Source organism: Aythya fuligula, chromosome 5 (genome assembly GCF_009819795.1).
Source record: "Aythya fuligula isolate bAytFul2 chromosome 5, bAytFul2.pri, whole genome shotgun sequence".
NCBI lineage: Eukaryota > Metazoa > Chordata > Aves > Anseriformes > Anatidae > Aythya > Aythya fuligula.
The window spans coordinates 16,167,031-16,193,382 of NC_045563.1; the positions used below are offsets into that span (position 1 = coordinate 16,167,031).

A 26,352-nucleotide genomic window follows, 5' to 3' on the forward strand; every position below is an offset into this window, starting at 1 on the left:
AAAAAATAAGTCTGAGTTGAAGGATTTAATTTGTAGTAGAAGTGTCTCTCTTTCTTCGTCAGTGCAGACTTCAGAAAGGTAATGTTATGGAGATGTTTCTGTGATAGTTGATATAAATTTGAGCTTGTTCATCTATAGCTTGGGCAGGAGGGCACAGCTCCCTGCTTCATAGTGGGAATATTTCACCTAAAATATATTAAATAGAAGGAGAAATAAATGTAGTATAGATAATAGTTTTGTTCCTTAATTTTTCTGCAGTTAGTGAGTTACTAGTAGTTAATGCTTACTAAAATTGCTTTCATTAGAAACATTAAATACAAGTGGAAGTTAACTTTTCTATCTGGAAGACTGAATCTGCTTGTCCCATTGCAGGCATAGGGAAGAAGTACATGTACATGCTACGAGATCCATGCACTTCATGGATCTTGTCAGCCTTGTAACTGGTGCTCCCCAGCCCTGAGGCTAGTGCGCATACACATACATCTGATTAACTTGTTTTAAAATGCAAGCTGAGGGATTATAGCTATAGTAAGGAAAGAAATGTTTCATTGTCTTCCCTGCACTGAAACTCTCTGCCATAGCAAACCATTTGTGTTAGGTCCTGCACTGAGCTCTTACTAAATATAACACAATATAACATGTCTAAGAATGTACTCCTGTTGTAGCACAGCCACTTCTTCATGAAGAAAAGGTCTTAAGCTAGCAGGAGGGTGGAGGTTGGGAAACACGTGTTCTTTAAACAGTATAGAAAACTTGCTGGCTAAGGTCAATCTAGGTGAAGGTAGGTTAAGAAAATGTCGTGAATTGCAGGAACTGTGCTAAATACAGTTTGTGTTCAGCTTTTGCTTTTTTCCCCATGGACCTATTTCTTTTCTTTTCCAGTGTACTCAGCCCTTGCTGAACGAACTGATGCCAGATATTGCAATGGGTGTGTCAGCAATGTCTTTAAAAGACAGAAGGTTACCCGAGCTCACTGTCGACACAGAACTAAGCCAGACGGTTACAGAGGTAGGGCCCGGTCCACCCCAGCACATTTCATGTATTCAGAGCAGACACATGCCTACTTCTCGAAAGAAACATGCAATAGAGCAAAAAATAGATGCTCGAGAAAATCAGCAGGAATATCCTGACTTCTATGATTTCTCTAATGCTGCATGCAGACCTTCCACTCCAGCACCAAACAGGCACAGCCCTTCGCCTTCGCAAGGCATTTACTTTGGCCCAGATTTGTACAGCCACAATAAGGCATCACCAAGTGGCTTAAAGTCAGCTTATCTACCTTCCCAGATATCTCCTAAAAAGCAAGAGGATTCTAGGAGGGAATACCTGCTCTCCCAAGACGGGCATCAACACAGACAAAAGAATGAGCCAATACACCTCGATGTCTTAGAACAACCTCCCCAGCGGCTGGACTTGGCGTTGGCTACCCAGGAGAATGCTGGTAACGGCCCAGTTCACATCAGGGGAAGAACAAAAATGGAAACTGATTTAACCTACGGGCTAACCTCCAACAGACCTTCACTCTCTGCGTACACCTCTGAAGCTCAAGAAGAGAGACCCAGCAGGAGACTGGCAGATGATGAGCCATTGGAACATGGCACACAGAGAAATGCAGATTTGGAAAGGGAAGATGCAGCAAGCAGAGGAAGGAGGTCTCCAAACAAACCAGACTTCCTGTATAAAAAATCTGCTCTATGAAAGCAACCTCCACTATTTCTCTGTGCCTAAGAGTTGTATCCCATTCTTTGCAACTTCTGGCCTGACTTCTGTCAGACAAATTCATTCATGCCAGCAGATAAATTCAGCTTCATTCACTTCTTTTGTACATACATACATTGCTTTGTTAGAGACGGCATGCTATCGGTTTTTTAATGCTGCTTCTGGTTTTATTTTGTGGGAAACTTTTTTCGATCAGATTTAATTAAGCCTTTAAAAAAAAAAAAAAGCTGGTACCTTTTTTCTACAACCTGGTAGCATTTTGCACCTGTACATCTATTTTAGTGTATTAGTTTTGTACTAATCTGTTGAACTTTATTGTCACATTTAAAGGACTGTATTTTCATACTTTTTGCATTTTCCCCTTCACCTGCCAATTCCCTATGTGCATTGGGTTGCACATAATGAAATGTATTTTCTTACGAGATAGTAACAATGTGTTTATTTTTTAATTATAGGAATTCCAAAGAACAGCACATCAAAATACTACATTTTTAGTTTAATTTTTTTTTTGTTTAGATCTGAAATCTTCCTGATTTTTATGACTATGGCAAGAATCCAGTCTGTTCTGTTTGAGAAGTTCTGGCAGCTGGTCTTACCCTTATATAGCAAGCCCATTCCAAGAATTACACTTGGGATTTTAAGTGTCCAGGGGATATTTAGGAGTCCAAATTCCAGTGAAATTCACCAGGATCTGACTTTCTGATTCTGTTTGCTTTGTGGTTCGCCTGTGACCATGGAGAATTTCATGATCACCCAAGAGCACTTATTAGTTAGCCAGACTTGAGTTGTTCATTTGACCATGCAGAGGTAAATCTAGAAATACTGTAAAAAGGGTAGTAATAACTTGTTCTTCCAGCTACCCCTGCATGGGGGTAAGTGAAGACTAGAGCTGAGGATTCATGCTAAATCCTGGCATGTCAGGAAGACAAGGCATAGTATCCTAGGCTGTTGCCTGGCTGATAGCTCTCCAGCTGAGAGGTTCCCTCTCCGACAGAGGTGCTGAGGTGACTGCTCATTGCCTTGCTTTCTCCTGCCTATGATTTAAAAAGGGCTTCACTCTTAGCGATGTCGTTCAGTGTTCCTTACCTGATCTGAAGTGTTTCTGACTTCGTAGTTGCCACTGTTCTGTGAACAAAATCCAAATGAAGAGTAACTGCTCTAGCACTGTCAAATGTGTGAAGCTTTAGCACTCTTAAATTATGCTTCTCTTCCCTGATCTTGCTTTTTTTTAAAGCACAGGAATGAGATTCATCTATTAACATGATATGCAGAGGGAATGTGAAGATTTGGGGCTGGCTCCCTACTGCTGGGTTGAGATGAAACAACATGACTGTGACGGTTGTAGTTAAATGCATCCTTCTTAATACCCAGTGTGCAGTTCTTACAGCAGCTTCGTTGCATTTAGGATAGGGATCCGATGCCACTGCAGTGTAGTGATTACTGGTGAACACACGTTTGTTTGTGGTTTTTTAATGCAGTTTCTATAACAAAGGATTTCCCTGTAGTTGAAAACTAATCCTAAGTGTGACCTAAGAACTATATCGAAGTTAGGTTGTTCCCTGCAGTTCAGAATGCCTAAATACTACTTTAAGAGAAATCTTCTGCAAATTTATGTGTAGCTGATGGCAGTTTTTCTTACCCACCTTGTTCCATTAAAGCATGCAAGGCCTGACAACAATACCATTTTACTGAACTATACTGAATACTGCATTTCAGAACTACCAAATAGCTTGTAGATAAATGAAGATGTGGGTTTGTGGACCAATAAATCATGATGTCTCCTACATGCTTACATACATACGCCTCCCGCTTCTAGGAAAGCTCTGCAGGCACTCCTCTCGAGGTGCAGCCAAAAAGGCACGGTGTAGGATTGGAGGAGAAACACAACTAAGCTGCACAGGTCATGTAAGTGTTTTGTGGGTGAGGGGAGATGTGTGTTTTCCTCCATTACCCTCTTTTAAACTGCTTTTTGACCGTGGTCAGAATGAGCCCTGGTCTCATCACCACTGAGTGTAACTGGTGTGGGACTGCAGTGTAAAATAGTGTTAAATGCAGGAAGGTGTGGGGAGGGGAGCAGGTTCCTGTGGGTCAGGGACTGAGGTTCATTGCATTTATTCTGAAGATCTGAGCACAGTGCTGTCTTACTGTGTAGCTCTAACCAGACACTTTGGTCTCTTGCCCATGAGCACTAGAAGCATTAGTTAGCATCACACACAAAAGAAAGAAAAAAAACTCACTGCATTTGCATCATATATATATATTGGTAGGTTAGCTGCTAAGAAGTCGTAGCTGTCCTCAGAAGACTTACTGTTCTGAGTAACTTATTTTTACCTGGAATTTATAAATGTACTTTCAAAGGAAACTATTTTTACTCATAGTTTGATGCGGCACTGTGTGCCTGGACTGAGATGGGGCTGAAGTCTACAGATTTAAGCTTAAAATTTGTGGGGACGTGGCTGAAAAGTTTTGAGGTTACGGCTTGAGGGAAATGATGAAATGGTTTGTCTTTGGAATAAGCTGGTGAGAAATGTCTTTCTGGGGTTGGGGGGGACATGCCTGCATTTTTAGGATACAAAATTGCTTCTGAAGTCTCAGAAGCAGAACAGTATTAAAAAGAATAAAGTGTTTAAAAGTAGGTTCAAACTAAAAGGCAAGTCCTTTTGAGGCCACGCAGACAATCAGGCCATTCAGACAATCTGTTTTCACTTGTATATTTTGAGTTAGGAAGATGATAGCAGCTAATGGCAGCTGATTTTGAGCGGAAAAGGATTTGTCAAATTACTGGAATCGTATTTTTGTAGTCCAGAGTAGGATTTCCTACCTAGTTGGACAGGGAGGGAGTGGAGCGAGACCATCTTTATTCTTCTTCATGGAAGCATTAATCAGAAGCCAGTGTTCATATGCTTCTTGTGCAGCACGCACGTACCTGTGCTACCTGCTGCTTTTTGTTCTCTTTCTACTGAAACTGGTGCAAAAACTCCTTGTTTACATGAAGCACTTTCCAATTAGGCTGGAAATTAACATCCTTTCCTCCTACAAATTTGATGGAGACAATGGATCAGTGACTGTATTTTTCTTTAGGATAGAGGTGTGGACATCACGTTTTCTTGGCTGAGGAAGAGTTATGCTCCTTCTTCTGTTTAAGAGCTCAGATTTTCATTTAGTGAGCAACATGCAAAAACTTCTTACTCCCCTTTCCCTGAGCCCTTCCTCTTTTCCTTAATATATCGTTGAATAACTGAATTCCTGAAACAGATTCTTCCTTTGAAGTGTTTTACTGTTCCATGGAGTTACTGTAGTTGTGTGTTAATAACTGCTGTGTTGTTTGGCAGTTTCTTGTCATGCTTTTCATTTCTGAAAGCTAAGGCTGTGGCCACCCTTACTTGTAAGCCTTGGGTTTTGGTCTTTGAACGTCCCAAATGTTTGTCTTCATAGATTTCCTTGGTTTGGGTTTTTTTGAGAGAATACACATGCTGTTTGAGGCAATGTTAGTTCTTCTAATAATTGTATGCTTATGGTAGAGGTGGTGCTGAGCTCTGCTCAATACAGGGAACGGTTGAGAGATAAAACTGTAAAACCATATTTGGGGTTTCTGTAATTATCTGTACTTCCAGAAGGTAGCTCTGCCTTCTGCAATGTCACGGTTTTGTTTCTTGTCCTTGTGTTGTTACTGGTATAAAGTCAAGTGCCTTCAATGCTAAAGGCTCAGAAAAACTTTCTTAAACTGACTTCATGTCCTATGCAAGTGTTTTTTCTACGACCTGCATAACCAGTACTTTGTAAAACTTGTTTACGCTTCAATTGTACATAGTGTTTTTAAAAAAAATAGTATTTTTATTTAGGTACCTCCAAACTTGAATTCTAGTCTTGTGTGATACATTGTAAAACAATACATTTCTCTTTTGAGTACCATTACAGTTGTACAAAGGTTTTCACTGGTTCTATTTTTCTACTGTTGCTGAGAAGCATGTAACACTGACTTTATCCTACGTATAGTTGGCATTTCAAATAAATGGCTTGTATAGAACCCGCCTGTGGCTGCTTCAGTTACCTGCTCCCGGCAGCCTGCCAGCGCTGTGCCTGAGCAGCAGAAAGGTGCGTGGTGGTGGTGGTGGTAACTTCTGCCGGGCTGGGGGGAAGGAGTGATGAGACACGGCCTGTCAGGTGCTCTGTAACAACACAGGCTCTTAGGAAAAAATGTAAGTTTTGTCATTCCTTCTCAGAGGTTGGACTGGGTGATCTTGGAGGTCTCTTCCAACCTAGATAATTCTGTGATTCTGGAAAAAAAGAATCATTAAAAAGTAAAGCGCTTCACTAAAATAACTCAGTGAGTTCTGGCTAGAGCCTAACTGGCTATAACTAGTCTGTAACAGCGTTCATAGACAAGGCAGCAAGCATTAGCTGTGCTGTAGAAAATGCTTGTTTTCCTCAGAGCCAAAGACTAATTAATAATTAAATACTCAGCATCCTCTCCTTGACTTGCAGGTATCCTGTGTCAGCCGAATCTTCATTAACTCTGTTTCACAGGAACAACTGTTTCACTACTGCAGAGAGATGACAGAAGTTTAGAAGTGTCATCCAGCAGCAGCAGATTTTGGCTACGCTCTCACTTTGATGTGCAACAGCAAAATCTTTTGGGTGATGTCCTGGCAGAAAGGGGAGGAAGGTAAGAAGCAGGAGTGCTGTATGAGCATAAATGCTAATGGGCATCCCTGCAGGGCCAGGAAGATGGGGTTTAAGAGCAGCTTCCTAAACTAGAATGCTGTTGCTGGGGGCTTTTTTACTCCCTCTATGCACCACTGCTTTAATTCCTTGGGTACAGTGACTATGGTGTAAGTGGGTGTTGCTGTAGGTAGTTGTGCTACACTGTGGTAGCTGTTCTGTGTGTGGTGGTGTTCTCATATATGCTAGGGAGAGAACAGCAAAACAGTGAAAACCCAGGGCTTCAGTTCAGGGTGATTTGAGTGTAGAGCTGGAAGTGAAGCCTCTGGCTACCTTCTGCCCCCACCAGTTTAATGAATTAAATGTCAAGAGCTGCCACCCAGGAGCCCCAATACCTTCTGCTTTTTCTCCTGCTCAAACGTGTACCCGCACACAAGATGCCAGCCCTGCACAACGAAGTGGGGGAGAGCTGGAAGCAAAGCTCTCAGAATACCGGGTTTGGGTTGGCCCAGCCCCTGTCTCAGCCTCCCACAGGTATCTCAGCCAGATGGCGACCGTGTAGTCATCGCCCTAGTTCTGCTGGGCTGGATTGTGGATAAAAATAGAATGGCAAAGCAGCATTTCAGAGACCAGACCATGCAGAGTGAACGACTGAACAGTTCTTTATTTTTCAGTTAGATATGCAGTTACAAGTCCTGTAACAACTGCTACAAAAAAGCACATACAATACCCAGAGTTAAATTTAAAAGCAACTAGTCATTTTGCATGGAACAAACCAATTAGCTGAGCCTTTATGCTAGAAAAAGCTTCTGTAAATGAAGTAATTAAAAACAAAAGGGGGAATACTAAATGTGTGATTTTCTTCTAAAAAGTCTCATTAACATGAATAGTTAATGAATAAGCAAAATAGTACCCCATGGCAAACATGTCCTCCAGTTACAGAAAGCAAGAGTTAAAAATTATAGCTTTCTTAAAGCAGGGTTTGGGGTTTGTAAGTAAAAACAACAAAAAAAAATACATTAGGCTCAAAATAACTTACGGAAAATCAAGATTTAATTGCAGTTAACTGTAGCTTCTTAAAAGTCAGTGAAACCTCCTGTTCCTTGATTATCACAGTGATTATAAAAAGATCATCCATTTTGTACTGTACAAAACGCCAGGCTGCTGCAGTGTTTGCAGGAACATTTATGAAGTAGAACAATTTGAAGTAGGCTAGTTTTTAAAATAAAAGCACATTGTAAGTCCTCTTATAAACCCCCCTGCTGCTTAATTTGTAATTTAGTACCTCTTCCTAGATACTGTTTGCATTCTAACCAGCAGATAAAGTTCATGTGACAACTTTTTGCATGTAAAACATCACTGTACACAATTAGAAACAAAGTTTTTGAAGTTATAAAAATGGATACAACATTTTGAGTTAAGTCCAACATCTGATTTCTCACTTTCCACCTGCTCAGGATGTACTTCCCAGCAGAGCTGCTGTGCAGAACTTCGATCATGCTATTGAGTTCACATGATACCAACTGACTTCTAGAATGCAGTTTCACCCACCATGATTACAACCAACAGCCATCATCATTACCTCATGCCTGCTTTACATTTTAAGGACCCATGCCTCCCTGCAGAAATAAACAAACTTACTTTGTGCAGGGAGCAACTGCCGGTCACCCCAACCAGAAACGATGACACAGCCCTTCAGAGCAGGAAAGCAACACGCTCCGGCCCTGCAGAACGCAGAGTGTGCCCCACACCTGTGCTTTAGGACAGAGGAGAGCTATAGGCACTAAAAGTAAAACAGGTCAAAGGAGAAAGGGAACAAACAGTGGCACAAAGGTCTGTCAACAAGCAGTCCTCCTCCCCCTTGAGGTGAGGCCAACTTTCAAACAAATACAAGCAAAAACCGCTACTGAAATCCATATAAAAGCAATGTACCTGTTCAGAACACATTCTATGCGCTACAAATAAAGGAAATGAGACAAAATGAAGAAGGTGGAGGCGGTTTCTTGAATAGTTGGATTTTGAGTACTAAAAATGCCTCTTCTGTTTGTCAATGAATATTGTGTCCCCAGTTGTCCTTTCAGCCTCAGAACTTCTCCCTCTAACTACAGTAGTACTGCATCCTGTTAGTCCGTCGTCTTTTCCGTGACTGAAATTCTTCAAAGAAGTGCTGAATGTCTTCTCTTTTAACAACCTATTGCAAACAATAGGAAACTCAAGTTGTGGTACAATAACCCAATTAAGCAGCTTTTTTTTTTTCTTAAATGTGTTCCATATGTAATGCACCAAGCATTTAAAAGTATTCTGAAGTCTGTGTGATACGGCTAGCAAACCAGCTTTCCTGCCTTACCCAAAGGAAATGATTAATGCCCAAATTCCATTATAGGAAAATACAGAGAATGAAACAAGCTACCCAATGCTAAGCACAGAGAGCAAAGCTCCTTGTGTTTTTAATAGGTCTGGCTACTTGCTTTTATGATCAGAACAATTAACACAAAGCAAGATTTGACACTCACTTCAGACACAACACATGCAACTTAGAATGGCTGTTCAGTAAAGCTGGGGCTTAATACTGAGCAAATAAAATGCTTGTGTTGATTAATAATAGCAAGCAACTCCTCAAGGAAAACAAAATACAACACTGCCAATATTCCGTCAGTCCTTAAAGCCTGAATTTAATCTAAGAACAAAGATTAAGAGCTTTTTCCCCCAAATGCTTTTCCTAGAACAACAAAAGTTTCATTGAAATTTGAAAACAGCTCCCAGCACTTTACAGACAGATTTCTGTAAGGTTCCTGTTTTTTCTCAGCACTGCCATTAAAGAAATACAATTTTTAAATTCCCATTGAATCAGGAATGTCTCATTTCTACAACAATTCCAAGAGACAGAAAAAATACAACAGTATTGTAATACCCAATACCCCTCAACAGTATTTTAGAACACTTTCTGGCAAGTTGTACAAATTCTGAAAGCTTCTGCTTACCGTTCCCTCATCTGCAAATCTCCTGAGATAGTCGGTCAGTTCTGTCTTTAAGTCGTTGTATTCTGAATGGGGAAACAAAGGCAAGGGTAAACACAGAAAAAAATACAGAGCTTTAGTTTAATATTGGCTCAAGAAGACAACCTGCTGCACTTCCTCTTGTCATTATTTAGATTTACTTCAGAGAAATCTAGATTTGATCTGGATTATAAAAAAATAAAGCAAAAAGCAAAAGAAGCTTGGGTAAACAAGAGATGCCTAGTAATTTATCAGACCAGCCTGTGTGGTCTGAGCATTTGTCCAGCTAACCTTCAGAGAAACATACTGAAGTTCAGCGTGCTCTGCGGGACAGGTGTCAAGAAACAGCCTTCACCCCCAGCTTCACATCAACCAGCACTCCCCCAGAAAACAGGAGACGGCCACAGCAACAGGAAAAGGTATGAAATTTAAGACACCTTAAGTTAATCTTTAAATATTTAAGTCAGAAGAAATTACCATTAATACCATACCTACAATGTTAAACAGGAGAAAAGTTCCAGCACCATCTAGGTAAAGTCCAGAGAGGACAAACTTCTCTGTAGTAATACTGACTGAGGTTTGCAACCTGTCAGTCTTTTACACACTGATTTCAAACTATTTTTGAAGTAAACTGCAAGACCTCGTTAGCTGTTCACTTAAAACGCTAAGGCAGATCCTGAAAATCAGTATTTTTTATATTTACCACAGATGAGCTCTACTTGCTGAACTCTGTTCATGCTGTTCAGGGTGTCCATTAAAGGATCTCTCCTGTCTGTTTCTTGGTCACTGGTACCTTTGTTTTCATAAGCCAAGACAGTGTCATATTCATCTGTCAGGAACGGGACTTCAAGCTCTGAATACATTTTCTAGAAAACAATGCAAAATTTACTTTTAAATTACAAAACTTCTCAGATACAGATGCTCTCTCCCATTCCTTCTTTGCATTCAGTATCACAAATAACAACAATAAAAATAATTAAGTTTTGTCTCAAGCATTTCAGCCATTCCCCCATGATGTCTTCCAAAACAAGACTGGCTTTAAACAGCAAAGAAAATTTGAATGTTTAGAAGCTCCTTCACGCTGCATTAATTCCAAACAATCCAGTGTTTCTTTATGTCAGGTGGAGGGATTTTTTTAGGTGTTTATGTGCAAAGTAAGAACATTTTCACATATTTTTTATCTACAGGCTTTTCTTCCAAGGTTCTTTGGGAGCTCCTCCCTGCCTCCCCCGTTTCAGTGTTTACAATGAAGAGAAAATACATACCAAACAATCTGCACAAGTGCATAATTTGCTTCTCCAGTTTGATGGCCAAAAGGTGGCAGTATCTTTTTTTAAAAATTGCTTGCTCTGGAGTTCTTTCAGCTTGCAGGCTGGTTCTTCACTCTTGGTAACTATCTGAATTAAAAGGAGAGTGTTCAGTGCTCTACAGCTTCAAATAGCCACACTCCTTTCCAGCACGTCACGTCCTTACACAAGATTTTTTTTTTGTCTCAGATACAATTTCATTAAGCAACCTGTATTACTGTTCCATTCACAGAAGGATTCTGATGTGGTTTAGCAGTTTCCACTGGATGTATAATAAACTATTCCTTTAGAAACGCAGTTACAGTGCCTAACACCACAGTATTAGAACAAACTGTCACCTCTGTGTAAAGGCCCAGCGGCTGGCAGGACGGGGTGCAGGTACCCCAGCTGCAAGCAGCCATTGCACCCTTGTCCCACCTACTGCTCCAGGCACGTCCCATAGCCTGGGCTGTGCTCCACTGAGACCACGTTTCAAGTGTCCACAGCTGAGGAGGAACACAGACAGAAAGCATTTACCTCCTCACTGAACCTCTGGAGGTGGGTTTTGCCACTAGTACAAAGATGTACAGGACAGAAAAGGCGGGATTTTACCTCCGGACAAGCAGACCCAGAGCTAGTGGATGGTTCGTTGAACTGTTCCGTTTGCTTTTCCTCCTCCTTTACTTCTTGGTGTTCTGCTCCACTTTCTTTTTTTATTTCTTTCTTCTGTTCTTCACTTTCCTCAACATTCAGGACAATCCCTTCATCTTCAAGAGAGGTCGCTTTGGTCAACGCAGGAACTAGAAGATGCACACACAAGTGAAAATACCGTGCCAGAAAGTACAGGGTACCACAAACATTCCTTGTGCTGTACATTACAGCATTAAGAACACCTGGATTACCTCACACACTGCAGGATCCTGGATATATTCTACAGCTGTCCAAACACACAGACCTATGTATGAAAAGAACCACTTCCTTTTTCACCACACTCTTCTTCGCCTCTCATACTCATTCTAAACCACTCTTGCTTCACAAAATCTAAAGCCTAGGAGAGGGAAAACGGCATCACAATTTCAGATAGTTCTGTACTAATAAGCTTATCCCTCTTGACACTCCTTGTTCCCCATCTAATAGGTTCAGTAGCTGGCATGCACTTTTTGCTGACTGTGTCGGAGTCCTTCCTTTTCTCCAGACACAAGTTTAAAAAAAAAAAAAAGCGAAACAAAGAAGCTCCACTTTTCTAAACATTTACAGACATCTTCAAGCTTTATATATGGTTTTGCACGAGAAAAAAAAAAGCTCTTTATCTAAAGAACTGTGCATTAGTAACAATGCAGCGTACCAAGCACATCACTTTCTGAAGTGTTCAGACCCTCTGCTGCATATGCTCTTAATAAGCAGAATTTACAATTATGTAATTTCAGCTGAATCCTTCTTCAGCAGCACTGCTTTTACCCACAAAATCTTTTTGCTGATGATACTCATTTTAGTCAAAATAACTTAAATATGAAATAAATCCTACCAAGTAAAACTAGCAGTAGTCACGTCTATTAGTCCTAGGCACACACAAGTGTTTTTATCTCCCAGTAGCCTAGGGTGACTCAACAGGCAAGTGACGCATCTCAGTAAAACCAACTCGGTGACAGAACTATACTAACCACTTCCTTACGTAAAACAAGTCTATGTTGTAATGTCAAGTCACATGTGTTTGCTGTGACATAGCTAGTTACAAAGAAGGAAAACACAACAAACATGCCAGAAAACAACAACAAACCAACACTCTCCACTGTATTTCTCTCAGAACAAACAGAAACCCAGGTAAGCCAGCTTGCAGTCTTTAAAATTTCCATTGAAATTCCTGTCACGTGAGAGATGACCAGTTGCTACAAGCAACCTTGAGGAAAACAAGATCATACGAAGCCAGCTTTTTGCACTGGAATCAAGTCATCTGCCTGTCTGATCCCGCAAAGAGCACACACCAGAGACACCTGGTGTGACCGCAAACAGCACACATCCCGAGCAGAGCCCTAGCCCCACACAGACCAAGGTTTCACACATCCCTTTCAGGGCACTTTATCACTTGCTCTTTACTGCTCAGAGCCTCTTAGACTCAGCTGTTTTCCTTACTGTTTCCTTTAAGATACCTCTTCAGGTCTTTGATTCAACTTAGAGATTAAGTTCCTTGAGACAAGTATTAAATCCTTATCAGTCTAGGTGCTAGCACATCTTTGATTAAATAAATCAGTATGCACTAGGGAATTAAGATTTAGGAATCAGAAATGCCATTTTTTTTTTTTTTAAACAGAACAGTTACTGCAGCCCTGCCTGTTCCACTGCTGTAGGTGATTGCCCAATATAACGAGCAGCATTTCTCCAACCACTTAAAGAGTATAATGTCGTTAATCAACCAACTATGAGAAACAAACTAATGAAACAGGGTCTCTGCTGAGTTAATTTTCTTACCTGCTAATTGTGGAGCATAGGCCCATAGGAAATGGCAGTGATTCATGCAGGCCTGGCATACCATTTCATGGAAGTCTCCACTCTCAGGGGGAATTGCACCAAGATGCTGTCAAAAGGAAACAAGGATGCAGCAGTTGAACGTTCACTGCAAATTAACAGATTCAATTCCAGCTTTAGACGAAGTAAAACATCATCGGCCACCGTATTTTCAACGCAAGCATGTAGTCCTGCTACCTTTCTGCAACAAATATCAGCGTAACAGACCAGAAAGAGTTGACCAAATGCCACGGGAAACAACAACAAAAAAAATCTGTCTTCACTTACACACCTTTGTTTAAGACTTTTATTCCTTGTATACATCCAGAAACCCCAGTTCTATCTTTATCTCATTCTGAAACATTACTCTTCTAAACATGGTCCTAAACGTAGCCTATTAAGATACTACCACACACTTTAGACACCTAAATAACTTCCTCATATGTAAAAGATCGTAAGCCTTCATATCATTCACATACTGGGATCGAGAAGAATTGGGTCCCAAACCTCTCTACAAACCAGTGAGAAACATTTAGGCAATTAAAAGCACTTACCTACTTTATTTTGAGAAAACTTTCTTACAAAGTTCACAGTACGCAGCATAATATTCTTAACATATACATTTATAAAAAAGAATCCCGTAGTGTATCTACAGAACCTATAATTGAAGCCAATCATCCTTTTTCCTTCTTTGATCCTGCAACTTCAAACACTTCACTTTCTAACAATTCACAATGGAATTTCACTCATGCCCTTGAAGGCACAAGAGGCTGAACCCTTAGTGCTCGTGCATTAAGTAGGACACTCACCAAAGTACTTTAGCTGCTTTTAAAAGATTTCCCTGAAGTTTGTAATCAGGAACCAACAGCGTAGTTTGTTCCTTGCTATTTAAAGTAGCTACAGTTTAAAAAGCATTCTTCTGAATGAAGAACTATTCAGACAGTGGATAATGATGTGTCTCAGCAAGAATCTTTTTCTCACTGATTTGAATGATTAGAATTTTCCAATTAAAATAATAACTTCTCTAACAAGAGTCTCCTTGTTCTACAGAAGGAGCCTTGAAATAGGTGGAACTCTTTCTAATTATTTTTTTTTTTTTTGGACTGGAGTGAGCAGCAGTTCAAGATTAAAGATTTAATACTCCCCTGCATTAAATGAAAAAAAATACCCCAGAACATACATTATCATCTTTTGAGAACTACAGCACAACTCCCCAAGCAAAGATTACCATACAAACTTACCTGATGCTATTTTATTTCTATGCAAATGGCAATTCTGCTACTTATAGTTTCCTTACCCTTCCATGGAACCAGTCTTCACAAACTATGCACTGGATCATTTCATCTGGAATCTAGATGAATGGTCACGTTATTAGCATTGGTATCAACCTTCAGAATCCTTCACAAGCCTCAAACTATAGTGTTATGCGAAGCCTGCTCAAGTGAACTGCATTTCCCTCCTTGCCCACCCACAGTGAGCTGCCAATAATAAGCAGTTACTGCTTTCCTGAAGTCTGTTTGCTTCCCTCAAGTTCAACAGCACATGTAATTCGTCATGCTATCAAGACTATGGAAATTCCCAGTTATTATTACAGAACTAGTTTTCCCAGTAGAGCAAGACATTCTCACACCAAAGAGCTAACAGAAGTTACCACAGTATCGGTATCTTTTTTCCTGTGAACAGAAATGCAAAACAGCTAAGCAAAAGAAAGATAGTGAAATGCACAACATCACTGGGTTTATATAGGGCACGCCAGAAGCCTGCCTGAACTGTTTGTAAGACAGTACAGTAAAAACTGATTTGTTACAAACCAGTTACAGCATTTATAGCCACTCATAACACTTCTCAAGATAACGAGAAACACATCTTCTAAGGCAATTGTGTAACTTGACAAAGAACAGAGATGACTGTGGCAGCATTTTGTCCTAGCGATGGTTTGTCTTGTCTGTCTTTAAGGCATAAAAAAGTGCTACTATTTACAAACATGAGAAATTAATTATTCTAAACAGCACAGCACATTGAAAATTGACATGGAACAGAAGGTTCTTAAAGTGAGATCTTCCCGAAATGCAGCTCAAGGACCACCCTTTGCATGTTCTGCAAAAATACCATCCACATATTGTTACAACTAGATTTTGCATTTCTTACCTCATCATCAGGATCAGGATAAGGTCTTTTGCAAGTACAGTACAAGCCATAAAAGTTGTCATTGTACTTATTTCCTGAATTCACCTTGCCTTTTTCCTAGGAGGAAAGGAAAAAATTGTTTCAATATACAATGCAGTGAAAAAACAAAAGACAGAAAAAACGGAAATCTGGAAAAAAGAAAGAAAAAAAAAAAAAGAAAAATAAAGAAATCCTGTTCTGCTTTACTTCCCCAAAGCAATCATTATGCACATCAGCCCAGAAATCTAAACACAACGATATTACCCAGACACCTATGCCATACAGTAACCAGTAGGGCACAGAAGGAATACTGAAGTTCCAAAGGGAAGAGGAAGAACACACATTCCGTATTTGTAACAAATGTGTTAAAATCTGTGGTGTTCTTGTGCTACTACTCATCTAAAACTGTTATTTTAAGAGTTTTGATCACCAATCGTGTGTGCCTGCTGCCACTGCAGCAGTATCTGTAGATTTCCCATGCACCTTTCCCCTCCAAGTTTTTTTTTAATATCCACACTATAATCCAAACCCAACTTTGTTTAATCCTACCACTGAGTTTACACTGATTTCTTGTCACACAAGCCTCCCTCTATGCCAAAGGACGATCCAAATTACAAAACAAGCAACTGAACCCCAACTGCAGGTAATCCCCTTCCTAAAAGCAGCTAACACAGCTGCAGCCAGGGAACTTCAGAACTGTCCGTAGTTGCAGCCTGAGGCCACGTGCAGAAGGGTATGCATCTTTCTCTCGCTGCTTTGCAAACAGACCATCAGCTGCTTAATGAGCACAAACTGCCCAGCCAGGATGAGAGCACAAGGGCCTAACCGAGTGAAAAAACTGCCCGTTGGGTGACAACCCATAGAATTTATGCTACAAAGAAGCTGAAGGGAAAGGAACCATCCTTTTGATGGCAGCACGGTGTTAAGATTCCATAAAACAACTGCAAAAACTGCACCCTGAAAGTCCTTTGAAGCCAGCTTAAAGCTGTTGGGACTCATTACCACTGGCACCACATGTTTCTGGCACTACACTGGCCACGGACAACGAGCTGCTACAGTCACGGACGATGAGGCCCCAACAGCCCCACTCCTCTGCTCACACAGCAGGGTTCAGCCCTTTGGTCCCTCAACTGTTTCACCTCTTGCCGCAATATTCCCACCTCATTTAACTCGCTGGGAAAAACAGCAGCACCACGTGAGCTGGCACTTGCTGCAGCAAGCCACCAGCCTCCTGAGACTCTTCCGAGTTACTTTAATTCTGCATGCAGGAAGCCAAGGCCTCGACTCACCGGGAGCAACTTGCACTGCAAATTCTTGAACTTGCTGTTTCCACAGTCACAGCGGAAGTTCCTGGGAAGGAGAACAGAGCATTTCAGAGGTCGGATTCGGCGACAACACCTTATCTTTTGTGCACACAACAACCCCCAGCAGCTGTTTAGCAGCCATAAGAGCACTCTTGCAGCCTGCCCAGGCAGCAGGGCCAGCTGAATATCTGCACAGCCTCGCCACCCCCCCCAGCAGCACACCCAAAGGCCAGGCCGGCCAAAACAAGCCCCTCACCTCCTCCTCCTCCCTGGGCCACCCCTGAGCACCCATTCCCTGGGGCCAGGTGCTGAGGGGCGTCAGGGGCCCCCCTGCCCCGTACCTCTTGGTGTAGAGCTCGAAGAGGCGGTGCGAGCCGTGGCACTCGTAGCTGCACGCCAGGCAGATGCCGGCCGGCTCTGCCCCGGGTGGCGTGCAGGTGCTGCAGGCGTACAGAGCTTGTCGCTTCACCGCGCCCTGCGGGGAGAGACCGGGGTTGGAGGGGCTGGGGGCTATGGGGCGTGGGCTCGGGGCGTTACGGGGTGTTATGAATCACAGAATTTGCAGGGACCTCACAGAGCACCCAGTTCTGAGCCCCCGCCAGGGGCAGGGACACCTCCCACCGGGTCGGGCTGCTCAGGGCCCCCTCCAGCCCGGTCCTGCACAGCTCGGGGATGGACGGGGCACACGCAGCTTCGCGGGGGGCGTCACGGGGGGCGCTGAGGTGATGCGGAGGAGGGTCGGGGCGTTATGGGGGGGCTGTTAGGGGGTTATGGGGGGGGTCGGGTGCTTGTTAGGGGGTTACGGAGGTGTTGGGGGTACTGCGGGTGGGTGTGGTGTTACGGGGTGCTATGGCTGGGTCTGGGTGTTAGGGAGGATGGGGCGTTATGGGGGGTTTGGGGCGTTGTGAGGGGTCGGGGTGCCATGAGGGGACGCTATGAGGGGGCGTTATGGGGGTGCCGTTATGGGGGTGCCATGGGGTGCGCGGGGCCGGCCCCACCTGGGCGTAGCTGCACCGCTCGTGGTCGCTGCCGCCCAGCACGGCCCGCGCCTCCTTCTCCAGCTCCTCGTTCTCGGCCAGCACCTCCGCCAGGGACACCACGGGCTCCTCCGCCGCCGCCCCGGCCCCGGCCCCGGCCCCGCCGCCCGCCCCGCTCCCCGCGCCCTCCGCCGCCGCCGCCATCGCGGGGCCGCGAGCCCGAGGCGGGAAGCGCGCGCGCGGAGGGGCGGGACGAGGCGGGGCGGGGCGGGGCGGGGCGCGGGACCACGTGACCCGCGCGCGGCAGGGCGGAGCGGCGGGAAAGCGGCGGCGAGCGCGGGCGGCGCGGGCGGGCGGGGCTCGGGGCGCGGCGGCGGCGCGGATTGGCCGGCGGGGCCGCCCGTCGGCGGCTCGGCGGCGCGATGGAGCTGGTGGCCGAGCTGCGGCGCGGCGGGGAGGCGCGCTCCGTGCGCGTGCGGTGCCCGGCGGCGGAGGAGGGGCCGGGCGGGCGGCTGCGCGCGCTGCGCCTGGGGCTGGGCGAGCTGCAGGAGCGCCTCGCGCAGCTGCTGGCGCCGCTCGAGCGCCCGGAGGCGGGAACCGGCGGTGAGGCGCGGGAGGGGGGAGGGGGAAGGGGGGGGGGGGGAGCGGCGGCACCGGCACCCGCAGGGCCCTCACGCGGCCTGTGCGCGGCTCCCGGCAGGCGGAGCCGAGGAGGACGAGGAGGAGGAGGAGGAGGAGGAGGAGGATGAAGAGCAGCAGCAGGACGGCGCGGAGGGGAGCGGCGTGCCCGAGGACCCCCCGCCGAAGAGGACGAGGGTGCAGCGGCCCTGAGTTGAGTGAGGCGGCCGGTGGGGGCTCCGCCCCTGCGGAGCTCGGCGGCGCCGCGAAATGACAATAAAAGGAGAAAAATTTAAAAAAAAAAAAGGGTTTGTGAGGTGCTTTGTGAAAGCCAGGCGGGGCAGCGGGCTGCGGCTGGGTCCCGGGGGGGCGCGTCCCACAGGCAGCCCCCCCCGGTCCTGCCTCACCTCACCCCGCCCGGCCGGGACACGGGGGGCTGGGGGCAGCCGGACCGGGCGGCCTCGGAGGGCTCAACCGGCCCTGATGGCTCTTTGAAAGTAAGTGATTCTTTCTACAAGCACAAGCTTGCCTGCATTTATCTGAAGCAGTGCAAGAAGTTGATAAAGAAGCCCAGCAAACATACTAGCACCGAAGGAAGTGCTTTATCAAACGGCTCTGTACGAACAGCCGGACTGATAAACGTGTCAGAAGGGCTGCTTCGTGTGAGCGGTGCTCGTGGCATCGTGAAGCTGCTGCAGCTGTGAAGCCTGTTACAGAACCGAGAGCAGCGCTTCTCCTCCAGGCCGCAGTCTGAACTGCTCCACCAGCGGTGAGGGCTGTGGAGTCACTGTAAAGCAACACGTCAGACTTAAACTGGTGCTCTCTGTATGAATAGTCCACTGGCAAATCACAGGTTGAAAACCCCTGGAGCGAAGCAGCAAACCCTAACTCTCCTAGGATAGAAACAAATGTAGCTGAAGCACCAGTAACAAGGTAACTGCTTTTAGCTGCCAGCATGGACAGGTAATAAAGTGCTGCACCTGGGCTCCAGGAGAGATTGATGAGCACTGGGTCAAGAACAGCCTTCGAAAAATCATTTCTAGTCCTTATTGTGGCCACAAAGCTCTTAAAGAACAAAAGGGGTACTGAAGCTTTGCTGGAATTTAGGTAATTCTAAGCTAGAGGCTTGCCTCTGGTAAGTGCCATAAACCTGGAGCAGGGAACTGACTTTTCTGAGAGCTGCTCCAAGGTAACTAGGTATAGAGAGCTTCGGTGGGACTTTTTACTTGTCAAAAGCAAGCCTACTGCACACAGACCGGGATCTCAGTGTATGACAGTCTGTTACAGCTTTGGAAAACTGAATTTGCTGGTTCAAACAACCGAGGGTTGATTTTAACCTCAGTTCAGCCTACAGAACAAGTACCGTGTTTTTACAAAAAAAAAAAAAAAAAAGCTTAAAACCTTTAAGTGTGATTCTTATTAGGCACCGACTGGAAGTAGTGCCATCATGCCTGGTAACCATGCCAGGTGCAAGGCTTCCCCAGTTCCCAGCAGACATTCCCTCCCGTTGCTTTCAGTACAAGGACTCGAACGGAACGTTATCCCCCAGCGCATCCCAGGTAATTCCCACTCCTTCTGCCTTAAAAGTTACCTTACACGCACGCTGCTCCAGAAATCAGATTCTTTCTGAAACAGAGTGATCCGGTGGTGAGCACACGCTGATCATGCATCTTGATGTGTGCTAACTGTGCTAGCAGCATGAAGAGCCGAGCAATAAAGAGCCTTTCTGTGGCTGCAGCGTGCTCTTTCTTTCCAGAACAGGCCGATACTGCAGGGCTAGCTTGAAGGAGAGCCAGAGATGAGTTGGCTCTTACAAATTAACTGATGGTTACTGGACTGCTTTCGTTCATTAAGTCGTGTTCAAACGAGCTTATCATCCAGGACTGGTACATAAAATATATTTTTTTAACTACTAGAATAATAAACAAGATAATAAACAAGCTGAACCACTAAACCACCAGAGAGCATTCTTTTAAGACAACAATGGACAAGGCAAGAGAAAATTAAAGGGCAGTTAATAGCACATACGCTGCACAAGCTGGAGTTTGGTTCCAAGGGTAACTTAATCCTCATATTTTTAGCTAAACCGAAAAGCTTGCAGCTGTACTTTGCTGCCAGAAGAAACATGCTTCATAAGAGTCACATTTTATTGCAGCTTACTGATGGCCAAATTCGAAGGGCTGCAGCCTTCACTTCGGCTCTTCATTGGACCTGCTCTCCCGCAGGAAGGGAAGAACTGGCTCGGCAGTACTTACAAAACGTGGCAGAGATTCTCCTGAGGTGGGCAGGTACCACCAGGCGAAGGTACAGCAGTTAATGAAACTGACGCTCCAGACTGCCCAGAAGTAACACTCCAGCAGCCTGACAAAGCTTGATCTTGTGACACAGCCAAAAAAAAAAAAAAAAAAGCCACAGGGTAAGCGACACAGAGATAAATGTTAATAAACCTTGTTACAGCTACTCACTTTCTTGGCAGGGAAAAAAGAAAAAGCTCCAAATGACTGCTAAGCTAGTAAAGGTTAATTCTTTTTCTCAGAACTTCATCACTGCCTCTATTTTGACAGCTTCTGCTTTAGAAAGCTGTTTCAGTCTGAGGTAAATCATTTTAAGTTAAAAGAGTATGAGTAAAAATAGCTTTTCCACCTCTAAGCGGCAGTTGTAGCAATTCATCTTCTCTGTCCACTTGGAGAAAAGATTGGTATGAGCAAGTTCTGGTGTGAGCTCGTCTCACATCTTTCAGTAATTCCATCGCTGTAGAAATGGATGTTATTGTCATTTGCAATCAAGAACTAATTGAAAAGTACTGCAGTCTTCTAAAAAAGGTTGTAAAACTGAGCTCAATTAGCCCAAAAGCTTTTACATTACGTCAACTTGTGTTGCAAGCAATGATCCACAACTGAGAATTAGCTTTGACACTACCTAAAAATCTTCACAGTAATCAAAGTAATTTCACTACCTGTTGTACAAGTAAAAAGCAATCGTTATTTTTTCTTTGTTTACTCTCTTGGTGATGCTTCACCTGTTTATTATGTTCCACTGGTGCCAAAAATGCTGGCAAAAATGCTTTTCTCTTCTAGTCCTGTCGTGCAGTATTCCCACACGCTGCTTAAATAGTTTATTTCTTTCCATTGCTGCTTCCCACCTCAGGCTCAAATCCTTACACACACGGCATTGGCCTGAACTAGTTCGTGCATCTCTCTGTAGTTAGGTGTAAAGCTCACGCTTTTAGACAGCTTTAATCTAAAGCCAGGTTTCTGATGGAGAAGTCTGCAAACATGAGCCACTGTTCCGCAAGCCACCGCTGCGCCCAGCACGTGCTCCACATCCCGCCTTGGCTCATCGCATCAGATGTGCTGATGAATTTGCTAAAGGCCATATGGTTGCACAACACTAGCTCAGACAGTTCTCCCTATCGCTTTCTATTTTCAGTGCTTCCTCTTACGATGTTCTTCTTTTAATAGACACATCATAGCAACTTCTCAGTTAAAAAACTACAGCAAGTTAAAAAAAAAAAAGTCTAGACAGGCATCTCCCTGTTACACTGAGGTAGAGAAATGGTGAAGGGATTCAGTTTCATCTATCTATCCACAAAAATTCAGGCTACAGCCAAGCAATTGGGACGTGGAGAATAAAAAGACAACGAAAGTGATCAAACACGCACGGAGGGAAGGACAGGAGAACAATAAGCTATGGCAGCTGACTGCCAGCACTGCTTTCTAACAGCAAACGTACACAAGAAAATGCCGTTCATATATATCTGCATTGACAGACTTCTGTTTATAAACATTGAAAAGTTTTTATTTTATAGATAAATAAGATGATGATTTTTAGAGTTAAGAAACAACACAACTTAAAAGCTCTGACTCCAAAAGATACTAGAAGTCAGAGTTTATACTTTATTCTTACTCCAGCATATTAGGATGGCAGCTTCCTCCTTTTCATATTGCACTTAGAACTTAAAACCTTCTTGTAAAGGCTACATTGTGTTTTCGGGTCCTAGCACCAATGCTGGCATTTGAAACCACAGCCTGGAAATATCTCCAAATGCAAACAGAAAGTTTAAGGTATTGTAACTACCATGCTTGAACGTAACAACACTGAAAATAGTGTTCTTTCCACAGCTGGAGAAAGCCGATAGGCTCCAGGATTCCCTTACAGTAGTCAGAAGCAGATTAGCATCTGTGATGATTCGGTACTGACAATCACGTACAATCAAAACGGTAACTGAGAAGTGTAGCTCATAATGTTTAGGGCCTGCTACTTTCCAAGTCCGCATTTTGCACTGTTTTCACATTCAGGTTACTTCCACATTGGCTCAAAAACTTAGTTATACTATGAAACAAAAAAGGAGAAAAGAAAGAACAGATTTGACATTATTCAAAATACATGATCCGGTAGTTAGGATTAAATGATATACAAAAATAGCACTGGAAAACGGGCTGAAACCAGGATAAGAAATGTCAGCGGAATTTCAGAATGACTGAGGAAAAACTGTATTCACTGCAGGAAGGAGAATGTATCTTACTCAAATTTCTGGAAGAAACATAGTATCTGTCTTACAACAGGCTTAGAGCATCCCCCAACCTATTACCAGTTCACTTTTCCAAATTTGAAGTTTTGTTAATTCATCAGCACTAAGTTTTGTTAATTCATCAGCACTCACAGAGCATGTTTTTACATGTCTGGAGTGGAAATTTGAATGGCAGTAAACTCCAATTGCTTTTTATCAAAGCAGATTCCTATAGGTAGGAGAAGGCAACGCTTAAGAACCACATTTTGTGCATGCTACAGCCCAATGCCAGCACAAGCTGCTTTTGACATCATAGGGAAAAAGCGTAAAGCACCAGCCTCCGGGCCTGTGCCACTCCTCACTGCCTGCCTGCTACAGCATGGTATTCTGGTCACTGGGGGGGAAAAAAAAAAAAAGTATGATGCCACAGACAAAAAGTACCTTTTTCTCTTTAAAGATTTGCACATACTTTATTCTTTGCTTCCTGTATTTCCTAAATTCATTTTTTAAAAATTCCTTAAAAACCAGCACTGATGTAGATATGGATTACTTAAAAGAAAAAGCAAAGAATTGTGCTAAGTGCAACTTTTATAATCAAGTTTGATTTTTTGTCCTTTTACATTTATCACAAAAGAAGCATCTGTTCATTGATTTTACTCCAAGGGAAAACAAAAGAAGTCATTGTTTTTTTTTTTTTGCACAGGAGTAAAGTTATGGACCAGAAACTTATTTCCCCACAGAACGTTTCAGATGGAGTGTAGCAATTTTGCATCATTAAGGCAAAATGAGGAATATTTCCATCAAGTGTCACACAGGGCTCTCCCACTCAAGTCACTTGGATATACCCATACTTTAAAAAACTTGTGTAATTATTTTTTTTAAATAGAAAACAGTCACTGTTCATTGCTTAACAGTTTGAAAGAAAAGGCTCTTTGCAGCCTTCACTCAGAACTTCAGTCTCGTGATTAGATCAGGCGTATGCAATTGCTTCAAAACGGCTACGGAAACTAGAAATTAAGTGTCAATCAGCTGTAATCTACTGATCTGATTAGAGGCCTTCACAAATGTTTGATGACGATTGCAAATAACAGCCAAGCAGATAGGAATGATGCAATAGCCAACAGTTTTGGGGTCAGCTCTCGTACAGGAATAGAGGAACAAGAACATCTGTAAATATGGTATTAAAAAGATTATAGTCCACAGCCAAAAAGGCAAGGATAGCAGTCGTACTTTTAAGGAGTGCGTCCATGTGGTTCCTTCCTGTGGTTCCTTGGGATGTTGCTGAATGTGCTCCAGTGCTAGTTTGTTGTAAGTCTCATTGATTTCAAAGACATAATAAAAAGCTGCAGCACTTGCTAGCAAGTACAACCCCACACCAATCCATCCCATCCTCTGGCGGAAGTTCATCATTCTCCATGCTCTGCACCTGTAGCAAAACGAGAAGTACATTTTCAGTACAGTGTGGAGAAGGGGGACATAGGTGATGCTTGATTTTCATACGGTAACTTTTATAACTTTCCCAACACACCAGTGGAAAAAAAAAAAAAAAAAAAAAAAAAAAAGTGCACATATTTCTAAATAGCTGAGTTTAGCGCCTGCTAGGTAATAAGTTCTGCCAGGCTAAAGTCAAGTACTGAGTTAACAGAACAGAAGTTGTGAATCGGCTAAGTTATTCATCCAACCTGCTACCAGTGATTCTAGACACTGAGTGAGACTATACGAGACTTTCCATAAATTCAGAATTTCTGTACAGCTCTTTTGTGTCTAAAACAAACATGCTGCTAGCCAGTTAGTAACACAAGCGTCATTACTCATTTGCAGTGCACCAGCATCCAGTTTAATTAAACTTTAGCTGAGTGCCCATCAAGGAACCCTATAAAAAAGATGTTTTAAATTTACACATGAGAAGATACATACTAAAGCTGTGTACTTGTACCCATTTGCACACATGAGGATATGCGCTACAGGATGTTACATGTAACTTACTGTATTTCTGCTCTACCTGTGGAAACAGTTGCACTACGCCTTCTGGAGGAAAGGAGGAGAACCTGGGTATTAGTAACAGACTCCTTGCAGAACAAACCAGACACCCATCAACTGACCCCCCCCCCCACACACACACACAAAAGCACAGTAATTGAAGCTACACACACACACCGCTGCGCTCAACCTTTAGCTGCTTTAAGATCGCTGGCTGTATGGGTCTAAGTGACTTGAAGCCTTCTTGAAACAAGCCACAAACACACTAGCCAAAGCACCTTCACTAATTGCAAAATTGTTGCTTTCCCTCAAGATGATCCCTGGGCAGGGCAGAGCGAGCCACCGCTCCACTGCAGCTGCTCAGAGCTCTACCAGGCACAGTTATGCAGCCATAGACCATCAGAGCCTTTCCTAAGAATTTTGGAGAGGATTAAAGTCAATTTTTGGAGAACTGTTCTAAACAAAATATATCACGAGCTAGTTAGTAGTTCTAAATACACTAGACAGTGTGCACACAGAACTGTAACTATTAACAGAATTACGCTAGAGTTTAGTGCCACTGACACCAAAGCCATTGCATCTTTTTGGATCCCCCTTCCCAAGGCCAAATTAATTTTTCTGGGCACCATTCCCCAAAGACTTTCTGACTTTCCACATCTGAAGGATGTCCTCAGCCCTGACCCGTCAGGATCTGACCAGGCAGCACTGGGGAAGCTGCTCCGGCCCTCGCGCTGCCATGCTTCAGGTGGCTGACACAGTCAAACGTGCAGGGAAACGCCACAGAAATCTGTTAGCTTTGAGGCATATTTGTTTAGCTTGTACTTCTATATAAGTTAACAGTATGTCAGCTTTGTAATACACTGAGTTTATACGTTTAGTTAGATGACATAGCTGTTTGGGTAAGTTTTTCCCCAGCGGATTCTTAAGCTCCAGAGTCCACATTTACCCCACAGCTAAGCCGTGAGGCGTTTTTTTCCCAGAAGTTAGACGTATTTGAGAAGGCTGCCAGCACTTCACACTAAAAGAAAAAAAAAAAAAAAAAAAAAAAGCTTCCCAGGGATTGCACCGAGTCAAAGCCCACACACCGTTAAAATCGCAACAAAGTGAAGCAGCGGAACGTGAGGGGATTCCTGCCGGTACCGGGGGGGCAGCGCTGGCCCCGGGGCACCCCGCGCGGGACGGGCCCGCTCTGCCCGCTCCCCACCTCCCTCCGGGGCCGGCTCCTACTTCAGCTCCCCGAGCCCCCCGGGGGGCTCCCCCCGTGCCCTCACCTTCCTCCAGCGGAGAAGCAGGGAGCGGGAGGGCGGCGGCGGGCGGCCCGCTCCCCTCAGCCCGCGCCGCCGCACCGGGGGGCGGAGGCTCCCGCCCAGCCGCGCCGCCGCTGCCGGCCCGCTGCCATCGCCGCCCGGCCAGCCCGGAACCCCGCCGCTTCCGGCATCGGGACAACCACTGCCGGGGCGCGCCCGGCCGCATCCGAGGCGGGGCGAGGCGAGGAGAGGCGCGGCGGGGCGGGCGCTGGCCGGGCGGCGCGTTGGCCGGCCGCCATCTTGGCTCGGGCCCGCGCCCCGCCGCGCCGGTGGGGGCCTCGCCCAAAATGGCGGCCGGGCCGCCGGTACCGCGCCGGGAGGGGGC

The 26,352-nt window shown here is 44.3% G+C and overlaps 3 protein-coding genes across 6 annotated transcripts in view; 1 reads left to right on the forward strand and 2 right to left on the reverse strand.

The window, feature by feature from the left end:
• The window catches only part of BTBD7 (BTB domain containing 7), a 56,196-nt gene extending 50,456 nt beyond the window's left edge, over positions 1-5,740 (forward strand). For all 3 annotated transcript variants that reach the window (XM_032188357.1, XM_032188359.1, XM_032188358.1), the window contains one exon: positions 883-5,740. In XM_032188357.1, coding sequence (XP_032044248.1) covers positions 883-1,698 — 816 coding nt within the window. In that variant the 3' untranslated portion in view covers positions 1,699-5,740. The remainder of the gene's footprint in view (positions 1-882) is intronic.
• Positions 5,741-7,018: 1,278 nt separating this feature from the next.
• On the reverse strand, positions 7,019-17,816 carry UBR7 (ubiquitin protein ligase E3 component n-recognin 7). Its single transcript, XM_032188813.1, has 11 exons — positions 17,634-17,816; positions 16,977-17,110; positions 16,621-16,681; positions 15,314-15,409; positions 14,463-14,516; positions 13,130-13,235; positions 11,276-11,463; positions 10,643-10,774; positions 10,081-10,243; positions 9,363-9,424; positions 7,019-8,572 (listed from the first exon to the last, which is right to left on the reverse strand). The coding sequence occupies exons 1-11, from the start codon at positions 17,814-17,816 to the stop codon at positions 8,480-8,482; spliced, it is 1,272 nt and encodes a 423-aa protein (XP_032044704.1). The 3' UTR covers positions 7,019-8,479.
• A 5,583-nt stretch (positions 17,817-23,399) lies between these two features.
• On the reverse strand, positions 23,400-26,033 carry TMEM251 (transmembrane protein 251). Of its 2 annotated transcripts, none has more exons than XM_032188528.1 (2): positions 25,992-26,033; positions 23,400-24,166 (listed from the first exon to the last, which is right to left on the reverse strand). In XM_032188528.1, exon 2 carries the CDS (start codon positions 24,148-24,150, stop codon positions 23,755-23,757), a length of 396 nt encoding a protein of 131 aa, XP_032044419.1. In that variant the 5' UTR covers positions 24,151-24,166; positions 25,992-26,033; the 3' UTR covers positions 23,400-23,754. The 2 variants fall into 2 exon arrangements, with proteins under 2 accessions (XP_032044419.1, XP_032044420.1); XM_032188529.1 differs by lacking the exon at positions 25,992-26,033 and adding an exon at positions 24,727-24,736.
• Between the last annotated feature and the right edge of the window lie 319 nt (positions 26,034-26,352).